The sequence below is a fragment of the Sus scrofa genome, chromosome 5, assembly GCF_054392235.1.
Source record: "Sus scrofa isolate SSC_HxYL_T2T_F1_AM1 chromosome 5, Sscrofa_HxYL_maternal_Yorkshire_Landrace_v2.0, whole genome shotgun sequence".
Taxonomy (NCBI): domain Eukaryota; kingdom Metazoa; phylum Chordata; class Mammalia; order Artiodactyla; family Suidae; genus Sus; species Sus scrofa.
This window is the reverse complement of record NC_139387.1, coordinates 22,785,515-22,812,073: the sequence shown is the minus strand read 5'-3', so window position 1 is coordinate 22,812,073 and position 26,559 is coordinate 22,785,515. Positions and strand designations below refer to the sequence as shown.

The 26,559-nt window shown below is 35.6% G+C and overlaps 2 protein-coding genes across 3 annotated transcripts in view; both read right to left on the bottom strand.

Annotated features, from left to right (window-relative positions):
• Positions 1-26,559, bottom strand: part of LOC146403204 (uncharacterized) — a 732,844-nt gene that overhangs the window by 550,904 nt on the left and 155,381 nt on the right. The gene's annotated exons all lie outside the window — the stretch shown is intronic.
• On the bottom strand, positions 9,967-10,905 carry LOC100154752 (olfactory receptor 6C3-like). Its single transcript, XM_001927126.3, has one exon. It carries the CDS (start codon positions 10,903-10,905, stop codon positions 9,967-9,969), a length of 939 nt encoding a protein of 312 aa, XP_001927161.3.

The window sequence follows — 26,559 nt, the reverse complement described above, 5'->3', positions numbered from 1 at the left end:
ATTATCCATAGGTCTCTTATATTGCTTTCATATTTTTTGACTTGGTTTTCTGTCTGCTGTCCTGATTGGGTGATTTCCATTATTCTATCTTCCACATCACTAATTTTTTCCTCTGCATTATTCATTTTGCTCTTTATTGCCTTTAGCTCAGTTCATATCTCTGTAAATGAATTTTCTAGTTTTTCTTGGCTCCTCATATTTTCTAGTTCCTTTCTAAAGGAATCTGCATTACTGTTCATGTCCTCTCTTAATTCCTTCAGTATTTTCACTATCTCCCTTTTGAACCCAAAGTCTGTCAGACTGCATAGGTTTGTTTCATTGCTGGATGCTTTAGGTGAATTCTCCTGTTGCATTAACTGGGAATCATTTCTGAGCTTCTTCCTCTTGCTTGTGTTTTTCTTTTTCTGTGAATTCGGGGAAGCCAAACTGTAGTCTTGTAAGGCTATTTCTATGTAAGGATACCCCTTTGTATTTTTGGGGGGTGTTACTATTTATTTTTGATGTGGGGGTTTTAATGCTTGCTGTCTGTTTCTTTGGTGTGAGCAGGCTGTTATCCCCAGGATGCTCACTGTGTTTTCAAGGAGAAGGAGGCGATGCTTTAGGCAGGAATTAGTGCCTGGTCATTGCGCTGTCAGCAGAAGCAAAGACCTGCATGAAGGTGGCACAGGCTGCTCCTATTTTCAGGGCTCTGGGAAGTGGTACTGAGCTCTAGGAGGATATGCAAAGTGACCAGAGCATTTGGCAGTAGCAGTAGCAGAGTGTGTGAGTTCCCAGGGGCATGAGAGCAACAATAGCTTGTGTTTGATTGCAATGTCCTCCTCTGAGGTGATTGGAACTGCAGGTGGTGCAGGGTTCAGGGACCCCTAGTGGTAGGGGGGGCATGATCACCTCTAGCATCACTCATAAGTGCAGTGGTTTGCCTCCACCACCTGTAGACCATGCATGAAGTGATCTGTCTGAAGTAACAGAGATCTGACATATGGATACTGCCTGGAACATTCAGCAGTGGCAGCAGCAGGGCTGGTGTGTTCTCAAGGGTGCGAGAGCATCAAGAGTTGGTATTTGGTCACAATGCACTCCTCTGTGATGCCCTTGAGTTGAATGGGGCTGCAAGTGGTGCCTGTTCACCAACCCCTAGTGGTGTCGGGCCACCGCCACCTCTGGAGCCAGAGATAACTGTGGTGGTTTGCCTCCATCACCTGCAGGTCCAGTCCACCACAGGCTAGCAATGGGCTTCCCACTGCTGGAGATGTGGGCGGGCTAGCAAGCATCTTTTGGTTGTGGGGTGCTACACCAGGGAACATTTGGCAGTGGCAGCTGCAGGGCGGGTGTGCTCCTGGTGCAGTGAGAGCATCCTCAAGTGGTGGTCTCTCATAATGTCCTTCTCTGTGATGCCCTCTGAGGTGGTTGATGCTGCAATTGATTTTTGTTCAGGTATCCCCAGCAGCGATGGGTCATGCCCACCTCTGAAGTTAGGGATAACTGTAGTGGTTTGCTCCTGCCACCTGCAGGTCTGGTCTGCCATGGGCTAGCAAGGGGCTTCCCGCTGCTGGAGATGTGGGTGGGCTAGCAAGCGGCTTCTGGTCGTGGGGGGAGGGCTACACCAGGCATGCTCCACCTTCTGCAAGCTGACAGGCCCACACACAGGCTCTGGCTCAAGGAGTTTCCTGTGGCAGCCTGCCCTTCCTCTTCTGGTCTTCCCCAACAATGGCGCCTTGTCTCTCCTGGGGGTCCGGACCTTCTCCTGGGTTCCCTCTGCCTTGAATTTCCACTCCCCAGCCCTTAGCTTACCATTCCCCTTCCCCTTCACACTGTTCCTTAGCCCCTTAGGCTGTCTCCACACTACCAACCCCAACCCTCTCCCAGGGACTGACCTCTGGAGCCTATGTCTCAACACTCAGCCCCTAGCTGAGCATCTCAGGCTGTGGTGTCTGTGCCAGTGGTTCAGATAATCTGTGCGGCTCTCACTCTGCTTTTCCGATCTCAGACCTGCTGCTGCACTTGCCTTGGTGACTTTGAGATCCCTCCAACTCGGCTGATCCTTCCGTCGGTTAGGTAGCTTCCCAGGGTGTGGGTTCCTTTTCTCCTTCACAGCTCCCTCTCTGGAAGGCTAGTGTGGTCCTGATTCCTTCTCTCTCTCTTTTTTTTTCTTTTGTTCTACTCGGTTATGTCAAGAGTTTCTTGGCCTTTTTGGAGGTTTAAGTTCTTCTGCCAGCATTCAATTGATGTTCTGTGTGAGTCATTTTACACGTAGATGTGTTTTTTGATGTGTTTGTGGGAGAAGGTGAGTGTGACCTCTTACTCTTCCGCCATCTTACTTCCTCCAATTTTATGATATTTATTGCTCATTCTTCTCACTAGAGCTGAAAAGCTGAAGCATGTCAGAGTAAAACATTTCAGCATTTCAAGTAGAAGCTGTCTTAATTAATAAATCGTACCTGTATTTAAGAAGTTGTGTCACATGTTCAATACTCAATTAAAAATAACACTATTAAACTACCTGGGGATTCAGAATCCAGAGGTCACTGGTAATGGTTCTACTAGATATAACAGGAGGTGACATGTCATAGACTAACCAAAGTGTCAGAGAAGAAGATAATGTGACTTTAGGATGCCTGGGAGTGGAAATGGGGAAGTCTAAGTTTAGAAGTGGTAGACCCATATTAAAAGTTATAGAACATCTTTATGGTAAATAACTACTAGATCACAGACAGTTAAATATATATAAGTAAAGCATTTCAGAATTTTACTGCTAAGGTATTTTTTTAAGCAAACTCATGCTGATTGACACAAAGCAGAGTCAAAACTAAAAGGAATATTGAGAAAGCCTTAAGCTTTTCTTGTATTGGATTGTCTTAAATGTTATAATGCTTTTTTTGGCTTTCCATGTTCTTAAAATTTCTAAGAGTTAGATAGTGCTCGAGGGTTATTAGATGTATTTTCTCAAAACTGAAACAGGTAAATATATAAATGATCAAGGAAAACATGTAACCAGTTCTTTAAATAACTATGATTACTGAAATCATATTCATGACTCACATATCATTTAAGATCTAGTTCATTAACAAACTGTACTGTAACCCATAGTATACTACATGTATTTTTCCATACTATATGTATTTTTCTACCTAGAGATATTTAATTGTGCCATACTATATGTATTTTTCTACCTAGAGATATTTAATTGTGCTCTTTTATTTTTAATTTTTTATTATAGTTTACAGTGTTCTGTCAATTTCCTCTGCATAGCAAAGTGACCCAGTTTATACATTTATATACATTCTTTTTTTCACATTATCCTCCATCATGTTCCATCACAAGTGATCAGATATAGTTCCCTGTGCTATAGAGCAGGATCTCATTGCTTATCAATTCCAAATGCAGTAGTTTGCATTGACTAACCCCAAAATCTCAGTCCCTTCTACTCCCTCCTGCTTCATCTTCGCAACCACAAGTCTGTTCTCCATGTCCATTAGTTTCTGTACAGAGGTTGAATTTGCCATATATTAGACACCATATATAAGTGATATCAAATTGTATTTGTCTTCTTTGTACACTCAATGAATTTTATTACATTTATAGTTGTACAACAATCATCACAACCCCTAATTTTATAATTTTTGAATTCCAAACCTTAGCCCAACCCCCCATCCCCTAACATGTCTCCTTTGGAACCCATAAGTTTTTCAAAGTCCGTGAATCAGTTTCTGTTCTGCAAAGAAGTTGATTGTATACATTTTTAGATTCCACATATAAGCAACAGCATATGATGTTGGTGTCTCACTGTCATGATAGTTTCTAGGTCCATCCATGTTGCTGCAAATGCTGTTATTTCTGTCCTTTTCATGGCCAAATAATAGTCCATCATGTCTATATACCATTATCTTCTTAATCCATTCATTTGTCATTGGACATTTAGGTAATTGTGCTCTTTTACATAGTATTTGTCAAATGCATTGCATTCCAATCAAGAACATAGTTAAAATCAAAAGGAAATGAAAAAGAACTTATGGTCCAATTCACACACATTTCTTGAGAAAAATCATGAAACAATTTGTGTGGAAATATTTTTATAATATTTAATATTTTAAAATTTTGATCATGACATGGAAATTGCTCTAAATCAGCATTCCAGTTTATGATCTACAGGTCATAATCCCTTAAGAAAATATTTATTCTATAATTTTTGTTTCCCTGGTAAGAGATATCATTATATATCTATTTATGTTTATTAATGACCAACTGAAAAGAGTAAGTCCCTTGAGTTAGCATTCTTCTCCTTAAATAAACCAGGAGGATATCACATTTTTCAATTCTTTTGTCTTTTTTCAATCCCAAAGCAGTCTGCCCAAAACACTTAAAAACTCATATATCTTTTTACAGAAGATATATACTGAGATTTATTCAGACAAAATCACCTCTACTTCAATATTTAACTACTTTATTATCATGCTGAATAGGGCTCACTGAGACTCCATTCTTCTCTGAGTGGATCTCACTTTATCCCTCAATAGACCCGTATCTATTTATGAAAACTTTGTACATAGTTTAAACAGTTCTTTTTTTCATCAGATTTTTTGACTAGTGTCAAAAATTTCCCCATTACTATAATTCACTTATGTATGTACTGAATACCTTTCTAAGCATCACCCACAATGCCAGTCTTCACTTGATCCCATGGTGTACTTAACGCTTTCTGTGCTCTGAAGGAAAATATCCAAAGATTATGAAGAATTCTCAGGAGGATATGTGACATCCAAGAACACCAATCCCAAAGCATCAAAAATTTACAAGTTGTATCAGGGTTCTTCTCAGGCACTACATATTTTTTAAAAAATAAAGCCTGTATTATTGAAAGTACTTTGTTTCCCTGGAGAATTCAGTATAGGTTTCTGTAATATGTTTGTCCTCCCAAACACTTATGTTTTGAAATCCCAAATACATAGGTAATTTGAAAGCAGAAAAGCAAAGCATAATTTTAGTTAGTAATAAAAAGTGGTGCTATAAGATGAAGAATTTAGCCTCTCAAGGAAACACTGTACCTCAAGTTAAATGCAACATTATTAATATTCCAGACACTCCTATATTTCATGTCCTATATGACCTCAGTTTCTTTTCTGAAAGTTGCCTTCTCGTCAAATAGCCTTTGCAATTTTTTTATTGTATCTTAAACTAACAGTTCATGATACCTAAGTAGACTAAACTTCCATCTTAATAGAACATATATATCTATGTATATGGCTAGCATTCCTGTAACTTGTTGAAGCCATGTGGCTACATTATGTCCAAGGAAAATAAATGAAAATACTCAGTGCAATTCCCAGGGATCATCTTCTAATAAAGGAAGATTTTTTCTTCTTTCACTTTATTCCCTCTAACTCCTGAAATGTAGATGTGATGGCAAGTCATTTGGAGCCAAGAGTATAATCAATTAGAGTAGGAATTGTTAGTAAACAAGATAGAACTAATTCAGATTCCTGGTACCATTGTAGACCAAGCCAATAAGGAAAATACAAAGATTTTGTGGATGTTTCAACATACCAGCCTGAACATTTAAATGAGATAAACATAAATGATTTTTGTTTAAACTGTTGTGATATTTGTATTCTTCATATTCTAGAAAATCTGTGTGAGAGAAACCTGTCTCCTTTGACTGATATTTTATATTTGTCTAATCTCTTTACTGTGTTTCCTGTGTCTTCTTTCATGATCCCCTCCTCTGCTTCCAAATATTGGCTGAGTATTCCTTGAACTCAATATCAATTTTTAAAATCATTAGTAATTTAGCTCTTTATTGAAATTATTAATTCTAATTATTTACAAACTGTAAGGTAAATACATGTGTCTATTCTTGGGTCTCTTTCTATTTCTGTGATTTTCATGGATTTTGAGCTATGTATCTCCCTCTGGTATGACTACGATTTTTTTTTACTGGATTTTCAAAAGTTTATGCAAATGTTAAAGGCACTGTGTGATGATTAATTCTATAAATATTATTTATTCTAGCACACAGGTTAAAGCAGAAAAGCATAACCAAAATGTAATGAGATTATTCAAATATGTGTTTCATGCTATGTGAGAAATGATACATTCATTGTACTTCTGCTTAGAATATATGATTTCAGTGTTGTGAACTAAGAGTCTAGGTACTGACCCAGGAACTTGCACCCTGGAAAATCATAAATGTCAAATTTTGTCTTCAGACACTAGCAAACAGCAGGGATTTCTTGAGATTCTTCATCAGCAGGTGCTGCTTTCCACTTGTGCTCTCAGTTTTCCTTGCTTGATGCTTAGGATTAATCAAGTATGTTTAGGGAGAAAAGAAAAAGATGGGAAAAATTGACTACTTCATTCCTTACAAAATTGTTTAGTCTGTGCTCACAGGGATTTAGGAACACAGACCAGTGTGAATGAGATTCTTTTTTTTTTTCTTTGACTTTTTAGGGCCGCATCCGAGGCATATGGAGGGTCCTAGGCTAGGGGTCAAATTGGAGCTGTAGCCGCTGGCCCATGCCACAGCCATAGCAACACGGGATCCGAGCCGTGTCTGCAACCTACACCACAGCTCACGACAATGCTGGATCCTTAACCCACTGAGCAAGGCCAGGGATCAAATGTGTGTCTTCATAGATGCTAGACAGATTCATTTCTGCTTAGCCATGATGGGAACTCCCTGTGAATGAGATTCTTAAGAAGGAGAAATTTTAGAGGAAAAAAATACATTAAAATCTTTAGGAAGGGATTCAGTAGGATAATGAGGAAAAGTTCTCCATCATGCTCATTGCTGTTCTTGCAAAACAGAAACAGGAAAAAAAAAAAAAAAAAAAAAAACAATTTGCTGAAAGTTCATCTGTCAGGCCAAGCTAAATGAATTCTATCTCCAATAACTGCTTTTCTCATTTATGAATCTTAGCAAAACTACACAATAAAGATGAATACTTTAAAGTAATAAAGTTTTTTTTTTAACTGACTACCAAGGAAAAACACATTTTCAGAATCCTGCTCATGAGCATGTATTCTTTTTCTGCATAAATAACACATGATATTTAAAGTCCTATAACAAACTGGTTTACATATCAGGATATCCTGATTTCTCTCTTCTTTGATAACTTGAATAGTTACTATTTGCCACAATTCATCTTACTGTTTTCAGTTTGACTCCTACCATGTGAATATTTTAAGGAGTAAACACATATGCATTTTGAACTACATTTTCTAATGATATAGAAGAAAATTTAATTGAAATAAATTTTAAGTATTAGTGCCAACTAATTTGCAGTTAGTTGTTCCAAAATCTCTCCCTCAAAAACAGATGTTTAAGTCCAGATTATGGCTACAAATGTTATAGTTTCATTATTTCATTTGCCCATTCAGTTCTGAATTTAATTTATAACCCTGAAGTGTTCATTTCTTTTACCCTACAGACAAACCTCATTTATTTATGGTTTTTAAATTCTTCTTCTTTTTTGTTAAATATATAGATATACCCACTTATTTAATCAATTTATATTTAGTCCAAGAAATGAGTTGATGCTTTCCTAAATCTATGTTACATACGGAAAGATATATGACTATAGGAAAGCTAAATATAAGACATAAAAAATACTTCTTTAATTTTATCTTCCTTATAATATGTAAGGGGTTATTCACCACTTACAACTCATAATTTCTTCAACACATGTATTGTTGTCAAACCACTGGAGTAGGTCTGATTAAACAAGTGATTTTTAAAGCAGAATTAGGCATTTGACGATATTATTTTGCTGGTCAATTCCTCATGAGGCAGTGGTCCTCTATAATTTTTTTGATCTTTATTATTTTTTGAAATATCTTCATTGATTTTAACTCTTTCAATTCTGCATTTTCTTTACACTTGAAGCCTTATTTTGCCATTTAAATACTGGCTATATTTGCCAAACAGATTGTTAAAATACAGGCTATATTTACAAAACAGAATTATACTGGAAGTTAAAATTGAGGAAAACTCTTGAGTTCTATACTTGTCTATACTATTGTGCATATTACTTTTACACTATTATTCAACTCCAAGTCCCAATTTAGCTTCTGTTAGGGATAATTTTAATTTTATTAATTAATCCATTTTTCTTGATCCATCCACAAGTATTTTTTTCTTCTTTTACTAATCATTATGTTTAATCATTACTACTGGTAGTCTTTGATTCATCATCACATTATTTCTTACACCTCAGCTGGTGTACTGGAAACTAGGGTTCCTGAGTTTGCTTTTTCCCAATTCTATTTCCTAGTTCTGTATCTTTCAAAATTATCTTGTTCTTACTGTGCTATTTTTTGCTCTTATGCATAATGCTAATAACAATTATAATATCGCATCACTGTTTCCAGAATTGTATACAAACACCTATCAGTACCTGTAATTTAGTGAGTAGTCAACAAAATGGAAATCTTATTTTAATATCAGTTTGTTGTTCAGCTTTTCTCACTGGAGTAGAGAACCTGAAAGCATTTCAAGGTAAAGCATTTCAGGTGGAAGATGGCTTAAGGAATAAGTTGTACCTGAATTAAGAAGATGTGTCACATGTTAAAGAAATAATGTTTAGAAATAGCACTATGAAACTACTTGGGAATTCAAATTCAGAGACCATTCTATTATATACCATGTGAAGGGATACGTCACAGCCTAACCAAGGTGGCAGAGAAAACAGATGATGTAACGTTAATCTGCTTGGGAGTGGGAAGAGGGGGAATGGAGATGTTTTAAGTTAGAAGTGCTAGACCCTTATTAAGAGTTGTAGTACATCTATGTTAAGTAAGTAGTAGATAACAGACTTTTAAAAATCTGTAAGTAAAGCATTTCAGGATAGCTCCATGATAGATTAGTGATTTAACTTAGTATTTTTTTTAAGAAAACTCATTCTGATTCATACATAACAGAATCAAAACTAAAAATAATATTGAGAGCATCTTAGGTTTTACTTGTATAAGATTATCTCAATATGAAACATATCTTTTTTTCACATTCCGTGCCCTTAAAATTCTGGTCAAATGCAGAAATTGCTTTGATGTCCCAAATCCAGATTATTACCAGCATTTCAGAATTTCTTAAGGGAAATTTTAGATAATTCTATTGTTTGGTTCCTTGGTAGGGGATTTAGCTATATGTCTTTATGTCCATGGCTGCAATACCCATAAAAGAATAAATAAATTTTTTTAGCATTGTTCTCCTAAATCCAACATTTACACTCATGCTACAACTAGCTTTAGAAGGATCCCAAGTTGTTGAAGACAGAGTTTATTGGGTATAACTATTCCCCAAACTCAATAACTATTGAATTTCATCATTGATTTTTAAAATAAACCAGTAAAATAATGCCTTTCTCATTTATAATTGAAATACTTGCAAATGTTAATACTTCTGAATGTGTGTAAATGTTAATGATTTTCAAAGAGACACTAAAGAACTAGTTTATATGGACAGTAATATAACAATCATTTTTTTAAAGCAAATATTTTCTAATTTGAACATTAACACTAATCTCTGCTACAATTTTCTTTCATTTCATTAGAGTGTACACCGATAAATTGGTACCATTATAAAAAATATTAGTCTTAATTAGATAGTAACTACATAGAAATAAAGGATGGCAGTAACATTTACATTCTGTGCTATATTAGATATAATTTGGATGAAAAATATCTTACAGTCTTGATTACCTAGAATTCAGAGACAAAAGAGACAGACTAAAAAAATTAGATTGACTTCTTTCATATAATCAGAGGGAAAGGAAATTGCATGAGAAAAAACTCTCTACTGAAGACTATAAATAAAATTAGCTTCTTTGGATCAAAGATTTTTGCAAAAACAAAGTGTGAAAAGAGAGAAAGATCAATACCAAATGAAAGAGAAAAAGGGAAGAAGCTAAAAACAAACTGTTATTAACAGAGACTTTTTTGTTGATTTCCTTTACACATAGAGCAATAGCATATTCACCTGTTTGAGAAAGAAACAGTCCTATGTATCATATTCACAAAGGCTCTTTTCACTTGTTGGTTCCGTAAACTGTAGATAAAAGGGCTCAAAAGTGGTGCAACAGTGGTACTGAGCACTGCAACTCCCTTGGAAAAAGATATTCTTTGTTTGACTGAAGGTTTAACATACATGAAGATGCAGCTGCCATAAGAAAGGGATATCACAATCATATGAGATGAACATGTTGAGAAAGCTTTTTTCCTCTGACTACTTGAGGGGAGTTTTAGAATTGTTAATACAATATAGGTATATGATATTATCACCACTACAAGCGTGATCACAAGTGTCACCACAGCTGAGAGGAATCCCATGGTCTCAGTGAGATGCGTGTCTGAGCAGGAGATCTGCAGGAGGGCAGTTGGGTCACACCCAAAATGATCAACAATGTTGGAAGCACAAAAGTCAAGCTTTAGAACCAGGAGGAGAGGTACAAAGATGGTAAAGAACCCAGCAAGCCAACAACTGAGGACAAGCTGAATGCAGACTTTACTGTTCATGATGGCTGTGTAATGCAGGGGCTTACAGATGGCAACATAGCGGTCATAGGACATTGCTGCCAGCAAGTAAAATTCAGATGCTCCAAAAAGGAAGACAAAAAACAGCTGAATAATACAGTTGTTATAGGAAATGGTTTTGTCCCCAGTTACCATCATTACAAGACATTTAGGGATGCTTGTAGTAGTAAAGGAAATTTCTAAGAAGGAAAAGTTCCGAAGGAAAAAATACATGGGGGTCTTGAGGTGAATATCCACCAGGGTGAGTAGGATAATGATCAGATTTCCAGTGATGCTTAGTAAGTAGGTGAGAAGTAGGAAGACGAATAATACAACTTTCAGTTGTGGGTCATCAGTCAAACCTGCTAGAATAAACACAGTCACTCTTGTATGGTTTCCCATTACTTTCCTCTATTTTTCCAGGTCTACATAAGAAAAGAAAAAAAGAAAAAAAATGAAGATAAGAATGATCCCAATGAAAAACAACAGTGATTACTAGTGTTTAAGGCAGTTAGCAAAATGATGTTTCAAACAGAACAATAAAATGCTCATTCATATTTTATTTATTTATTTATTTATTTTTGTCTTTTGTCTTTTGTTGTTGTTGTTGCTATTTCTTGGGCCGCTCCCGCAGCATATGGAGGTTCCCAGGCTAGGGGTCGAATCGGAGCTGTAGCCACCAGCCTACGCCAGAGCCACAGCAACGCAGGATCCAAGCCGCGTCTGCAACCTACACCACAGCTCACGGCAACGCCGGATCGTTAACCCACTGAGCAAGGGCAGGGACCGAACCCGCAACCTCATGGTTCCTGGTCGGATTCGTTAACCACTGCGCCATGACGGGAACTCCTCATTCATATTTTAAAGTTGTTTACGCCATGAAGACCAAGAGTTGGCATTTCCAGAGTATCTGGACAGAGAATTCAATCTTTAGTTTGCAATTCTGCCACCCAATAACCTACATGATAGTACTGATTGTTGATTGTGAATAAACTGAAGGATAATTGGAGGGACTTTTAAAGAAGAGAAAAATACTTTTTTCCATATTTGATATTGCATAAGAAGGGATGAATGCCATTTCCTTTTCAATAAGAGGTTTGTGTAATAAAAGTAAAATGGTACCTGTTATTACAAGGACATGAGTCCATGTTTTGCATTTAATTGATACACACACACACACCCGCACACACACACCCCTTCTAGCTTTATCATCAATAAGTATGGCTGGTACACTTTTACCATTTTACTCAACTAATCAAACTCAAATGTCTGAATGTGTCATCTACTTTCACGGCTAATGAGATCCAACCTCAGAGAAGTGAATATGAGTTGTCAGTAATGTATTTATTTTCTGCCCTTATCAGTAATTCCATTCCCTTGATCTCTGTTACCAACTCCCACACTTCCTACTTTGTAACCTGAAACAAAATCAGCAGGGACATTATAATAATTTCAATACATCTTACAAGAATGATTCTGAGAGTATACCAGGTAGATAGGGTGAAGATGAGAATATAGGACATTAAAATATACAGTATGTGTTCAGGAAATTGTATGAGGTGTGAGAAGTAGAAAGAAGACAATATGAAGAGGAAACTTATAAAAACCTAGAGAGGCAAGAATGATTTTTAGAGATAAGATTGTTAATTGGAGAAAAATATTAAAAATAGATTAAAATATGTAAATAAGTTAAATTTTAAATGAAATTTGGTAAACTAGTAAGTAACTATTTGTAATCTAATTTGAAAAATTAGCAAATAAAAGTAAGTCAAAAATGTCAGCAATAAAATTTCTATCTGCTTCTACTCTTTACACTTACCATTTCCAACTTTGTCTAATAAAACACAAACAGATGAACAATTTTGAGAACACCATGGCCTAAGAGATGAAGTGTGACTATATGCTAAATTTTAAACACATAATGAATCTTAAAAGTGTTGACAAAATTTTAGGAGGCATACATTTCCCTGTTATAAGGATATTCAAATATATAGTAAACATGCGATTCAAGATTTAATTGTAGATAATTATTTTCAACATTGGGTATGCATTACATGTGACAGTCCTATTGTTCAGGGTTGTATGGCTAGCCGATTGGAGATTAGGATGAAGTTTGAAAGAATGTATTTTCCAAAGTTGTCTTCCCATCATGGCACAGCAGAAACGAATCCGACTAGGAACCATGAGGTTGCAGGTTCAATCCCTGGCCTTGCTTAGTGGGTTGCGGATCTGGCACTGCCATGAGCTGTGCTGTAGGTTGTAGATGCTGCCCGGATCTGGCATTGCTGTGGCTGTGGTGTAGGCCGGCAGCTGTAGCTCCACTCGACCCCTAGCCTGGGAATCTCCATATGCCACGGATGCTACCCTAAAAAGACAAGACTAAAAAAAAAAAAATAGTGAAACACTTTATACAAATAATTTTAGATCAGATGTAGCATATATCTTTCATAAAAAAGATTAATGGTATCTCCAAAGAAATTTTTCTTCCTCAGTATCTTCATCAACAAACCCCTAAAAATGTCTAAGTTTTTGTGATGGGCACCAGCTAAGACAATGTTTTTTGTATTGTGGATACAGGCATGTGTATCTGTGTGTGTATATATATACATATACATATACACACACACACATATACATACATACATATACACACAGACACACACACAGAGCTAAAGGTTGTTTCCAGTAATATCCAGAGATGTTGACAGGGGGATGCTAAGATAAGAAAATGAGAAATGAGATCAGCTGTCAAAACAATGTAGTTAATGTAGACAGACATATATGGGTAAAAGAAATGGCTATTATTATTCCTGACATCTCTTTCACATTCACATAATTATGAAGCAATCTATTATGTTTTTTTCATTTACACAAATGACTCAATGTCAACAATTGTAAGAATGCATACATCCAGAATGCTGACATCTAAAGACCTAAATCAGAATTATACTACATCAGATTGCTTCAACAATTTCAGAGATCCTACTGTGGCACAGCAGGTTAGGTGTCTCTGCGGTGGTATGGGTTCAATCGCCTGCCTGGCACAGTGGGTTAAGGATCCAGTATTGCTGCAGCCTTGGCGTAGGTCACAGGTCCAGCCTGGATTTGATCCCTGGCCCTGGGAACGTCCATATGCCATGGGAGGACCGAGAAAGAAAAAAAAATTGCACACACCAAGTCTTCTAAACACACACTATTAACAAAATTCACATTACAAAACGAATAGAAGTCATGTCTATGAATGCACTGATGTTTACTTGTGTTAGATATGGTGGATGTCAGAAAAACTTTTAACAGGAGAAGTTATTCAGTACCAAATTATGATAGTATGGCTTGTATATTCTTTCACAATTTCCCTTAAATCAGTAATTCAAAAGTTAGAGAAGAGGAGGTTAACAATAATGGCAAAAATAGAACAAAGGTAGGTGAAAACACATCTAACAGGAAATACGATCTTTACATCTTAGACATACCAAGACTATTCATCTTACTGAGTCCTAAATCAGTCTGCCAAAAATACTTAAAATCCCCATCTTTTTTGAAGAAGACATATAGACAGATTTGTTCAGACAAAATCATCGCTACTTCAATATTTCACTCCTTTTTTTAAACCTTGCTTAACAGAGCACACTGATAAATCACTCCTCTATGAATAGATTTCACTCTATCTCTCAATTTATGATTATATTTTTCTCATCTATTTTTGGCAACTTTTTACTCAACACTTAATCCCATGTAGTATTTACATTCTCTGTGCCTTGAAGGAAAATATCTAATGATTATGGAAAACACTCAGGAGAGTATGATATCTAAGAACACCAATCCCAAAGGATCAAAAATTTCTGTTACCCTGGTATTACTCCCAGGATCTGAAGAGTTTTAAACATTAAAATATATATTGAAAAAAAATTTTTTACTTCTGCCTCCAGAGATTTTGATCTAGATTTCTCTAACATCTGTATGCCCTCCACATCTTCTGTGTTAAAATCCCAAGTGTATAGATGAGCATTTGGAAACAAAACAGAAAAGATTAGTTAGTAATGAAAAGTGACACAAAGAGATGCAGAAATTTATTGTACTTCAAGGTAAATGCAACATGTTAATACCGCATACACACCTAACATTTCATGTCCTCTATAACTTCAGCTTCTTTTCTGAAAGCTTTTCTCCAAATAGTCTTTGTGATAGTTTCTACTTGATCTTAAGCCAAACTCACAGTAACTAAACATCCTCCACTTCTTCTAAATTAATAGAATTCTTACCACCTCTTTCTATAGCTAGCTTTCCTTACAATTTGTTGTGGCCATGTGACTAACTTCTCCAAAGAATGTAAATGGAGATACGCTAGTGCAGCTTCCATGGTTTAGCCTCTGCTAAAAGAGATTTCCATCCCCTTACTCTTTACCTGCTCATGGTTGAAATGCAGATCTGATGGCACACCATTTGGACCAGTTAGTGTAGGAATGGCAAATAAACGAGATAGGACACATCCAAGTTCCTGACACCATTGTAGGCCATACCAACAGAAAAACACAACTCTTTTATATGAGTTTCAACATTTCGGTCTGAACAATTAAATAAGACAAAAATATAAATTTATCAAATGAACCTATTTGCAGAACAGAAACAGAATCACAGACTTTGAAAAACTTACTGTTACCTAAGGAGACAGGTATGTGTGTGTGTGGGAGGCGGATGGTCTGGGGGTTTGGGTTGGCACAGGCACACTGAGGTATATAATCTATGTGGGGAAAATAGATCTGAAAGAGAATGGATGTGTGTATGTGTATAACTGAATCAAGTTCTTCTACACCAGAAATTATCACAACATTTTAAGTCAACTATACTCAGGAGTTCTCGTTGGGGCTCAGCGGAAGCAAATCTGAATAGCCTCCATGAGGACACAGGTTCAATCCCTGGCCTTGCTCAGTGGGTTGAGGATCCGGCATTGCTGTGAGCTGTGGGATAGGTCACAGATGAAGCTCGGATCCTGCATCGCTGTAGCTGTGGCATAGGCCAGCAGCTACAGCTCAGATTCAACTCCTAGCCTGGGAACCTCTGTATGCCGTGGGTACAGCCCTTAAAAAAAAAAAAAAAAAAAGAATTAACTATAATTCAATAAAATGTTTAAAACTGAGAAAAAAATTTACCCAACCAGACATTTAAAAATATACAGTAACAGGAGAGACTGAGTCAAGACAGCAGAGCAGGAGGATGTGGAGTGCATGTCCTCCCACAGACACATCAGGAATACATCCACAAATGGAACAGTTCTCGCAAGGACACCTACTGAACACTGGCAGAAAAATTCAAAGACCTGCATAAAATATGTTTGAAAAACACTATCTAAAAGAGCAGAATGATATATAGCCAGGGAGAAAAATACATATAGTATGTAAGTGACAGGACAGTTTTACAGGTTTCTGTACAACTAGTTAATGAACTGGATCTTAAAAGATAAGTGTCACGAATACAATTTCAAGAATATTATCTTTTAAAAGAATTGATTACATTTTGCTTCATAATTTATACGCTCCTTTTCCCATTTTGAGAAAATGTATCAAATGATTTCACAGAATGTGAAAAAATATGTAACTTATTGAGACAATCTTATACAAGTAAAACTTAAGATGTTCTCAATATTCTTTTTAGTTTTGGTTCTGTGTGAACCAGGATGGATTTGCTTAAAAAACATACTATCCAAGTTAAAGCCCTAGTTTAACATTTAGCTGTCCTGAAACGCTTTACTTATGGATTTTTAAATGTCTGTTATCTACTACTTACTTAACATAGAAGATGTACTACAACTCTTAATAAGGTTGAGCCCTTCTAAAGTAAAACTTCCCCATTCCCACTCTTCCCACTCCCAAACAGATTAATGTTACATTATCAGCTGTTTTCTCTGCCACCTTGGTTAGGCTGTGACACATCCCATCATCCTGATAGATAACAGAACTACAGCCACTGGCCTCTGAATTTGAATTCCCAGGTAGTTTAATAATGCTGTTTCTAAAAATCATTTCTTTCATAAGTGATGCATTTTCTTAATACAGGTACAACTTATTCTTTAAGCCATCTTCCACCTGAAATGCTGAAATGCCTTACCCTGAAATGCTTTCCGCCTCTCTACTCTAGTGAGGGAAGCTGAACAACATGGTATTAAAATAAGATCTCCATTTTGTGGACTACTCACTAAATTGCAGGTACTGGTAGGTGTTTTATATATAATTCTGGAAACAACATTAGGATGTAATAGTTTGTATTAGCATTCTAATAAGAAGCAAAAGATAGTTTAGAAAGGATCATTTTGAAACATGCACAGCTAAAAAACAGAATTGTGAAAATTTACACTCAGGAAACCCGAGTTCCCAGTGCACCACTTGAGGAGTAATGAATTACGGGATGATTTGTAAAAGATTTTGGTAGTAATGATTAGAAGTAATGATTTTTAAGAGGAGAAAAATAATACAGGGAGGTGGATCAAGAAAAATGATGAAATGAAAAAAATTAAAATTTTTCCTAACAGATGCTAAATTGAGACCTTCAAGATAGCGATTAAATAAGGACATCACAGAAGTGCTAGATATAGAGTACCTGTAACAGAAAATGAGAGAGTTAATAATATGAAAGTAATATGGGTGGATATATGCATAAGTACAGAACTCAACAATTTTCAACATTTTTTTAACTTCCAGGATTATTCTGTTAAGACACATTTTTAAGAAATGTCTATGTGCCTAAATCTAGCCAGTTTAGAAATGACAAAATGATCGTGTGTAAAAAAAATAGCGCTTAAAGATTTAAACGTAATGTAGATTTTTCCAAAATAACATATTAAGATTGATTGTAAGAAATTACTGAAGACCACAGCCTCATGGGGAATTGACCAGTATAGTCATGGCAACTAATAACTGACCCTGGTTTTGAAAATCACTTGGATATGCTGATCTACTTCTCATGGTTTGTACTACAATAAATGAGCTGAAGGAATTATAAATTATAAATGTACACACATTCCCCCCATGTTCCATAAGGAAGATGATTAAGGAAAGTAATTTTTTTTTTTTGGTCACCCTATGTCATATGGGGCTCCTAGGCCAGGGATCAGATCCAAGCCGCAACCTCCAATTAAGCTGCAATAACACCAGATCCACTGTGCTGGATGGGGTTTGAACCCGAGTCCCAGCATTCCCAAGCTGCTGCTGAACTCTCTGCACCAGAGGGAGCTCCTAAAAGAAAGTAACTTTGATTTCTATTTTACTAAGCTTTCCTATAGTTCTTTCTTTATATATAACAGATTGTAAAAGCATAAACTGATTACCTGGATTAAAGATCAATACTAAAATATGTTTTCAGACTGATACATTCAGTAAAAAGTAGGAGACTGATTACAAATATTAAATATATGACATTTTCTATGTCGAACAGAAATAAACACTTTTCAGGTTTTAGAAGTTAAATTCAGAAACTGGGTGGAAAAATGAAATGTAGATATAACATTTTGTGGATATAACAGGAACTTACGAGTCCTTATAATTGAAGGGAAGTCTTTAGAACATGGGTTATAATTGACACATTTTTCTTATTATCACCAGAAACTGTAATCCAAAAGACTAATGTGCTCTTTAAAATATTCATACAGGAAGTAAGATGCCAAATTAGAAACATTCAGGAAAATTGTGTTTTGGCAAATAGGAACTACACAAGTTGCTAAAGAGTAGCTGTTTCTTAGGCTATGATGATCTCTTAGCTATCATGTGACATTTTCTGCAAGGAAAAAATATTCTCTCATGGTTAGGATTCTGAAAAAGTGTCTTTCTTTGGTTGTCAGCCTTAAAAAAAAAACCCATGTCTGCTGTTATTTTAATTACATTTACTGTGTAGTTTTGCTAATATTCATAACATCGAAATAAGTGCCAATCATGAAGATACAGTTCATTTGGCTTAAACTTACAGATTAAACTTTACTGCAAAGGGTTAGGTTCCTGATCCTATTTCACAATTAGAAGGAGGAGCTTGATGGAGAACTTATCCTCTTTATGGTGCTGAATCCCTAACTAAAATTAATGTATTCTTCCTCCAAAACTTCTTTTATGTAAATCTCATTTAATCTATATTCCTAAATTCCTGATAACTATTGCGACCAAAGACTAAACAATTGCCTAGAGTGTAAGTACTGACTTTTTCCCATGTTGAGGAGAGTTTCAGAATTTCATGATCCTCTGTCCCATGACTATTCTGCTGTGGTTGGCAAACCATTCATTACCTGGTCGTTATGCACAGCAAAGGGTGCTACCCACTGGTACTCACCTCATGGGAACTGGGTGACTAGATTAGTCTTTCAACATAGTTTGAGAATAGATCAAAATTAATTTGTTGGTGTTTGGATACCCAACTGTCTGGGAAGTATTTGCCAAACACAGTGCTATACCACTAAATAACTGGAGAAGAACTCTACGAGATAGAAAGCAGAAAATTATAGAAACACTAGTGAAGACAAAAGGCAAATCTTTAGAAGGTGAAAATAATTGCTATGTCTCCAGGTGAAATTATCAGGGAGAACAGAAAAGATACAATTAACTGATTTTAAGATTGATAAGATTGACATCACTAGAGATCCTATAGATATTAAAAGAATAATGAGCTATTACGAGCAACTTTATGCCAACAATAGATCATTTATATTAAATGGATACAATCCTTGAAAAACATGAACTTTCAAAGCACCCAAGGCGGAAAATATAAGTTGAATATCCTATACTTGTTAAAGTAACTTCAAAATATGTGGACTGAGGAGTTCTCATTGTGGCTCAGTGGGTTAGGAACCCAACTACTATCCATGAGGATGCAGATTTGATCCCTGGCCTTGCTCAGTGGGTTAAAGAGTCTGGATATTGTGCAAGCTTTGGCTTGGGCCATGGATGTGGTTAGGATCTGGTTCTGCTGTAGGACAGCAGCTGCAGCTCTGATTCGACCCCTAGCCATGGAACCTCCACGTGCCTCAGGTACAGCCCTAAAAAGACAAGCACATAAAAAATAGGTAGAATGTGATAATGTCATTGGAGTTATGTTTTAAATTTTTTTTTCTGTTAAATAATGGAACATGTATGATGACAGTATATTGCGTCTTTTATTTGTTTTAAAATTATGCTCTGAAAACATTAGAGAGATAGAAAGATAACATAAAATGCAGCCTAAAGAGATCACACTTGATACTTTCCCAGCTCTTTCCTATTCATCTTGGAACTAACCCTGTTACTTAGAGTCTACATAATACCACAATAATATTACTAACAATACTAAAAAATAATAACCAGTTAATTTATTTTGAGATATTTTAACACTAATTTGAAGGTATAATATAACTACTGGATGAAAAGTGTAATATTCCTTGTTAATTAATACTAAAATTAATTTATACTAAATATGCTAATTATAGTATATTCAGCGTATACTATTAATAAAACAACAATAGACCACATGAATTCTTTTCTTTAGAAGCATGTAATCTAGCTGGAAATAAAAAAAAAAAAGAGTTCTAACAGAAACCAGAAAATCAAATGTTAGTTTAAGCGTACCAATAATAAGAGTGGGATCATAGGTAGCCAGTATCAAGGTTTTCTGATAAAATTGAAGTTGTATATTTAAAAACCACTTAAAAATCAGACGCAACTACCATTTTATAGGAAATACAGGGCACAGATGATCACGTTAAATAACATCGTCATAAGGATCCAAACTATTCAGTTTAGAAAGGGGCATGCATGTTCCATAGGAAAATAATCCAATTTTTCCAACAAACCAAAAGCACAGAAAAAAGATGCTAGGAGATATTATTCTAATTTTTTTTTAAATTGAGACAAAATGATGTGAAACAGAGACTTCAGATTAATGCTAAAACCTAAAGAAACTGCAAAGTGGCATTTTTTTAAGGGGTTGGGTAATTTTTAAGCATGTAGAGTGCGATAATATCATTGGACTTTTGTTTTTAAAATCCCTTAACTGTTAAATAATGGAGTATTAGGGATAACATAATACGATATCTGCTGTTTGTTTCAAAATTGTATTCTTAAAAATAGTAGAGAGATACAGACTAAACAAAAATAGCGTAATGTTTCCAACAGCTGAAGCTGAATTATGGTTCATGAATATTCCTTATATTATTCTCTCTATGGTATATACTTATAAATTTACATAATAAATATTTTATAAAAAAATAGTTGAGGAAAAGTTAGATAGAAGGTATATAATCTGGCTCATGCTCCAATATGCAGAATTTTCTAAACTATCTCCTAATTTATTTGATACACTTGAGTAATTTTTCCAGCCCCATTATACTTTTTTTAGTTTTTTTTTGTCTTTTTTTGTCTTTTTGCCATTTCTTGGGCCGCTTCCACGGCATATGCAGGTTCCCAGGCCAGGGGTCGAATCGGAGCTGCAGTCACTGGCCTACACCAGAGTCATAGCAACACGGGATCCAAGCCGAGTCCACGACCTACATCACAGCTCACGGCAACGCCGGGTCGTTAACCCACTGAGCGAGGCCAGGGGTCGAACCCGCAACCTCATGGTTCCTAGTTGGATTCGTTAACCACTGAGCCACGACGGGAACTCCTATCTAGCCCCATTCTTACGTTTACAAATCTTATAGCACTAAAGAAGACTTATTTTAGCATATAAGCAAAAAAAGGAAAAACGAATGCATTAATTCTATGAAAAGTCCTACTCTTTTACGTAATGTTTACCTGAACATTATAATGTTTACCTGCTAAAGTCTCATAAAATTCTAAACCCCAGACACCCCAATTTCTACAACTACAACTTTGCATGTGATACTAAAGACAGTCACACAGGCTTAGTGCTCATAGACTTTTTTTTTTTAATTTATGAATAAGACTTCCCTTCCAAATCCTGTAACAGCAGGCTGGTAGAGTAAGATAGACTAGAAAATATTATTTGGGTCTTATAATAAGGACTAAGCTTTCTATGCCAGGCATCATCCTTCGTGTCTATATGCACTCTCTGAATCTTCAAAATCAAAACAAAACACAACCAAACCACTTGTAACATAAATTATCCTACTTTACCTTGTGAGAAAAATGAATTTCAAAGAGTTACAATAAATTACCCAGGATCACACTGCTAATTAGCAAGAGAGAGACAAAATTCAAATTTATTTCTGTGTGATTTCAAAGCCAATGTTCTATTTGGTGCCGACACTCCTGGATCAGTTTGCAGCAAAGAGTGGTTTATAAGCATGCCAAGGTAATGACGACTTCAGTTTAGGGACTGTGTTTGGAGGTGCAAAAGGAGACTCCAGGCTCTCAGACACTCGGGTATAAAAGCGACTCTTAGTAATCTGATTACCTCTGGCTGATATTAAAATTTATAGCAGTATCTTGTCCTTTAACACATGTGACATGCCATTTGAAAAGCTGGAACGCTCTGTAACATAGCAGGAATTTACTTGGAGAGAAAAGAGCCTGTATTAAAAGCAACTGGAGGACAATGTGAGAAAAAAACAATACATGTATATACGTACATACATGTATATGTACGTCTGGGTCTGTACAGCAGAAATTGACACAACATTGTAAATCAACTATAATAGAAAAGATAAAAATCTTAAAAAAAAGAAACTGAAGACTAGTAAGTCTGACATTGTTCAGTGTTTCTTCCCTAAACACATTTGATCTATCTTAATTCTCAAGTAATGGAAGCCTCAGACCCCAAGTATAAAGCAGCACCCAACAGATTAAGAAATCTTAAAAGAAATTCTTGCTGTCTCCTAGTCTCTGAAAACAAAATGTTGCCATTTATGATTACTAATTGGAAAGAGCCTGGGTAAATAAGTAGGTTTCTAGTTCAGAGGACTTAAATCTTATACCCTAAGAATAAATACAATGAATCCATCATGTCTCAAAAAGTATGAAAAACAGGTCTGAATAATCTCATTCCTTGTTTTGATCAAGGTTGTCTGCCTTTACTTGTGTGCATAAATTAAATCTTATTTGTGGAGATAAATCTCTATCTAGACCCTTTACCACTGGCATACAATTTTGGGAATAGCGTAAAAAAAATTATAAGCATAATGGAAGAAGTTTCAAATGACCAAAAGTCATGAAAATGAAACGTATAGAAAGTGACCTAAGAAGATCTACACATATTTAGCACACAACCTGTAAATAGTTAGTACTTTCATTAAGGAGCTAAGAAACAAACGATTTAACAATTGGTATTTGGACAATAATTGACAAATAATAGAAGTTTAAACAAAAAGTAATTTAATTTAATCTACCTAAAGGTTTGGACTGTCATGTTGAAACTCTTCGATAAAAATCGTTGTGTGTCTCTGGTGATAGGACCTACAATGGGGTCAGGATCCTGGATGTGCTCTGTCTTGATGATTCACCATTCCTCGTAATAATTACTCATGGCTCCAGTTGGCTTGCCATCATATCAGCTTTTAATTCCAGAGAGGGGTAAAGAGGAAGAGATGAATAACCATTTTTATCTGATGACAATCCATAGAAGGTGAATAAGGCTCCTTCATGTACATTCTTTGGACAAAATTTAGTCACAGGGACAAATGACAAGGAACCTGGGTATATACAGAGATGAATATTCCTTCACTATAGAAAAGGAAGACAATGCTTAGTTCTGAAATATGAGTTTAAGATCCAATAGGAAATATCACAAAGACTATTTTAGAGAAAACAAACTGAGGACACATAGGACACGAAGTGGTAGATGTGTCTGGAGAATTAACAGTGGTGCCTCCGGCCTGAGGAGCACTTTATTCTGTGACAGGCCAAGTTCTCCGTCCTATAAAGTCACTTGCTATTACCAACTAAAGTAAGTTTTCCCTTTCTGTTTCCAAATCCCTGTCATTATATTTGAGATTTCAAAACTTGAATGTGTTGGAAGGGAAACATATTACTAGGGAAATCAACACTGAATTCTCGGGAGATGTAGTTAAAACAGGGTCTTTTGGTTTGGTTTGGTTTGGTTTGGTTTGGTTTGGTTTGGTTTTTAAGCACATAATTCTACTGTTAAAAACATTTAGTGTCTGGGGAAGACTCTTGTATAGCATATCATTTTTGATTCTTTGGGAATGGTTTCCTTGAATCTCATATCCTCCTGAGATTTTTCATCATCTTTAGATATTTGCCAACAGGGCACAGAAAACATAAGTACTCCATGGAATCACGCTGATTAATTTTGTACAGCACTGTAGGTAATACTTAGAAATGTATTTTAGATACAAATAAGTTGTCTTATGGGAAAATTTAATACAATAGTCAAAAAATATGGAAAGAAAAAAGTTCTAATTACAAAGCATCTACATTTACAAAATTGTCATAGATGAGAAAAACCAACCACAGACTGAGGAGTAGACTGAGATGCATTCAAAGAGGAATGGACATCACTGTGCCGTGTTCAGCATGATGATAAAAGAGTTAAATATTGAAGCAGAGATGATTTTGTTAGAATTAATCTCTGTATTTATCTTCTTAAAAAACATGCTGGCGATTTTAAGTATTTTTGGCAGACTGTTTTAGGACTCAAACAGATGAAATGAATTGCTATGTCTATAATTTAAAGACCGTATTTCCTGTCTGTTGTATTTTTATAGTGAAGTATGAACCTTTCTTTTCTAACCTTTTACATTTGGATTTACAGAAAATGAAGAAAGAAGGCAAATGGAATATCGTGGTAATTTAGTATTGAAAAATTTCTCCTTGAAAAATTATCTGAAATTCGCAATATTTATCACAGCTAAACACAATCACAATCATAGGCCCAACTTCTAATGGTTGTGTAATGTGAATGTTGTAATATTTTTACCGTGTGTTGGGATTGTCTGCCACGTGTGAGTCTTAATTCTGGAAAAAGAAATCATTTGACACAGTGAAATTCTGATTTGTGTTTAGATTTACGCATTCCTCCAATTGTTGCCACTGAGCCATTTGTGTAAATAAAAAATATATATAATACATTGCTTCATGAATATATGAATGTATAACAAATGCCCAGGAATAATAATAGTCATATCTTGTTGCATATGTCTATATTATTAATGTAATTTTGAAAGCAGATAACTTCTTTTACCTTAGAATTACCCTAAAAACTTCTGTATATGCTACTGGAAACAACTTTTATTTGTCCTTTCATGCTTATTATACATATATATGTATATACATATGTATGTGTGTGTGTTTTCAGTACTAAAGTATGTTTTAGAGTTTGGAAATAATAGTATTGATATTTCTGATCTAGAAAACATTGTCTTATCTAGTGCCCATCATAACGAGTTAGTCTTTTTATGTGTGATGATAAAAATAACCAGGAAGGAAAACCTCTTGGATAGATTTTCTTTGTTACAGAAATACACTATATCTGATCTAAAACTATTGGTGCAAAATGTTGTTCTTTTAAGAGGACAACTTTGGAAATACACTTTATTGAACTTAATCCAGATCTTCAATTTGTTAGCTACGCAAACCTGAACAATAGAACAGTCTCAATACATGCCCAGTGTTGTGAATAGTTACCTAGAGTTAATATTTCTTTAATTAAATGTTAGTCTTATATTTGAGCATCCCTGTGATGGGGAAATATGACTCCCTTAACTTTTTGTCCACAATTCTGAGATACATATGTGTTTGAAATTGAACAAATTCTCAGTCCTCATCTCTGGGACTACCCAGATCTCAAATTGTTCATCTTTTTAGTCTCTGCTTATGAAAAAGAATAAAACGGTGGGTGGAAAAGACTAGAAGCAGCTGGAGAGAAACTTCATTGGTCGCAGTTTTCTCCTTACACTTTTTTTCCAAATTTTTACTTACTACATTACATATTTTACTTACTCGTTTAAGTATTTTAATTTAAACACGACTTATTTACATATTTTCAGTTACATAATTTACTTACTCATTTAACTATTTTAATTTAAAAAGGACTTATTTATATGTTTTCAATCTTCTTTTAAGTGTTTCCTCAAACTCACTCTTCTCTAAAAACTTATCGCTCTAGGTTTCCTTAAATCTTTGTCCTTTTCTTTCTCTTCTCTACCTTAAAGCCTCCCACAACTTCCTGAGCACATGTTTATTTATTTCTGTCTGTTCCAATACCCTGCATTCTCATTTTCACTTATTTGTACCTGGTCTACTCGCAGAATCTCAATATGCAGAGGAAAACTCCAATTGCTGTTTACATGGACTGAGATTCTGGACTACTTCTGCTGATTTTGTTTTGGGTACAAAATGGGAAATGTGAGAACAGCAAGGAGACTGAGGAAAAGGAAATGCTAATAAGGACAACGAATAAACATTCTCCATATCTCATGTTCATGTATCTGAGATTGGATCTCATTAGTCATCAGAGTAAATGACACAGGAATTGGGTACCTGAATTTGATGAATGAGTAAAAATGATTTAGGTATATTAGTCCTGTTTATCAATGATGGTTAGGACTGTGTATGAATGTGTGCATGTGTGTCTGTTAAACAAAGAACATCGGGTGAGGTTTTAAAATGACAGGTATCATTTTATTTTATTAAGCAAAGCTCTTAATTGAAAAGTAAATGGCATTCATATGAACTCCTGCAATAAAATCAAGAATGTCATAGGATTTTCTATGCTTTAAAATTCCCTTTAACATTTACGGAGTTCCCGTCGTGGCGCAGTTGTTAACGAATCCGACTAGGAACCATGAGGTTGCGGGTTCTGTCCCTGGCCTTGCTCAGTGGGTTAACGATGCGGCGTTGCCGTGAGCTGTGGTGTAGGTTGCAGACGCGGATCGGATCCCGCATTGCTGTGGCTCTGGCGTAGGCCGGTGGCTACAGCTCCGATTCAACCCCTAGCCTGGGAACCTCCATATGCCACGGGAGCGGCCCAAGAAATAGCAACAACAACAAAAGACAAAAAGACAAAAAAATAAAATAAAATAACACAAAATTCCCTTTAACATTTACTACAATCATGTACGTTATTCTGTGTCTGAATCCCAAGTTAAGATTGAATTATCTGTTCAGAACCGCTGGAAATGCAACT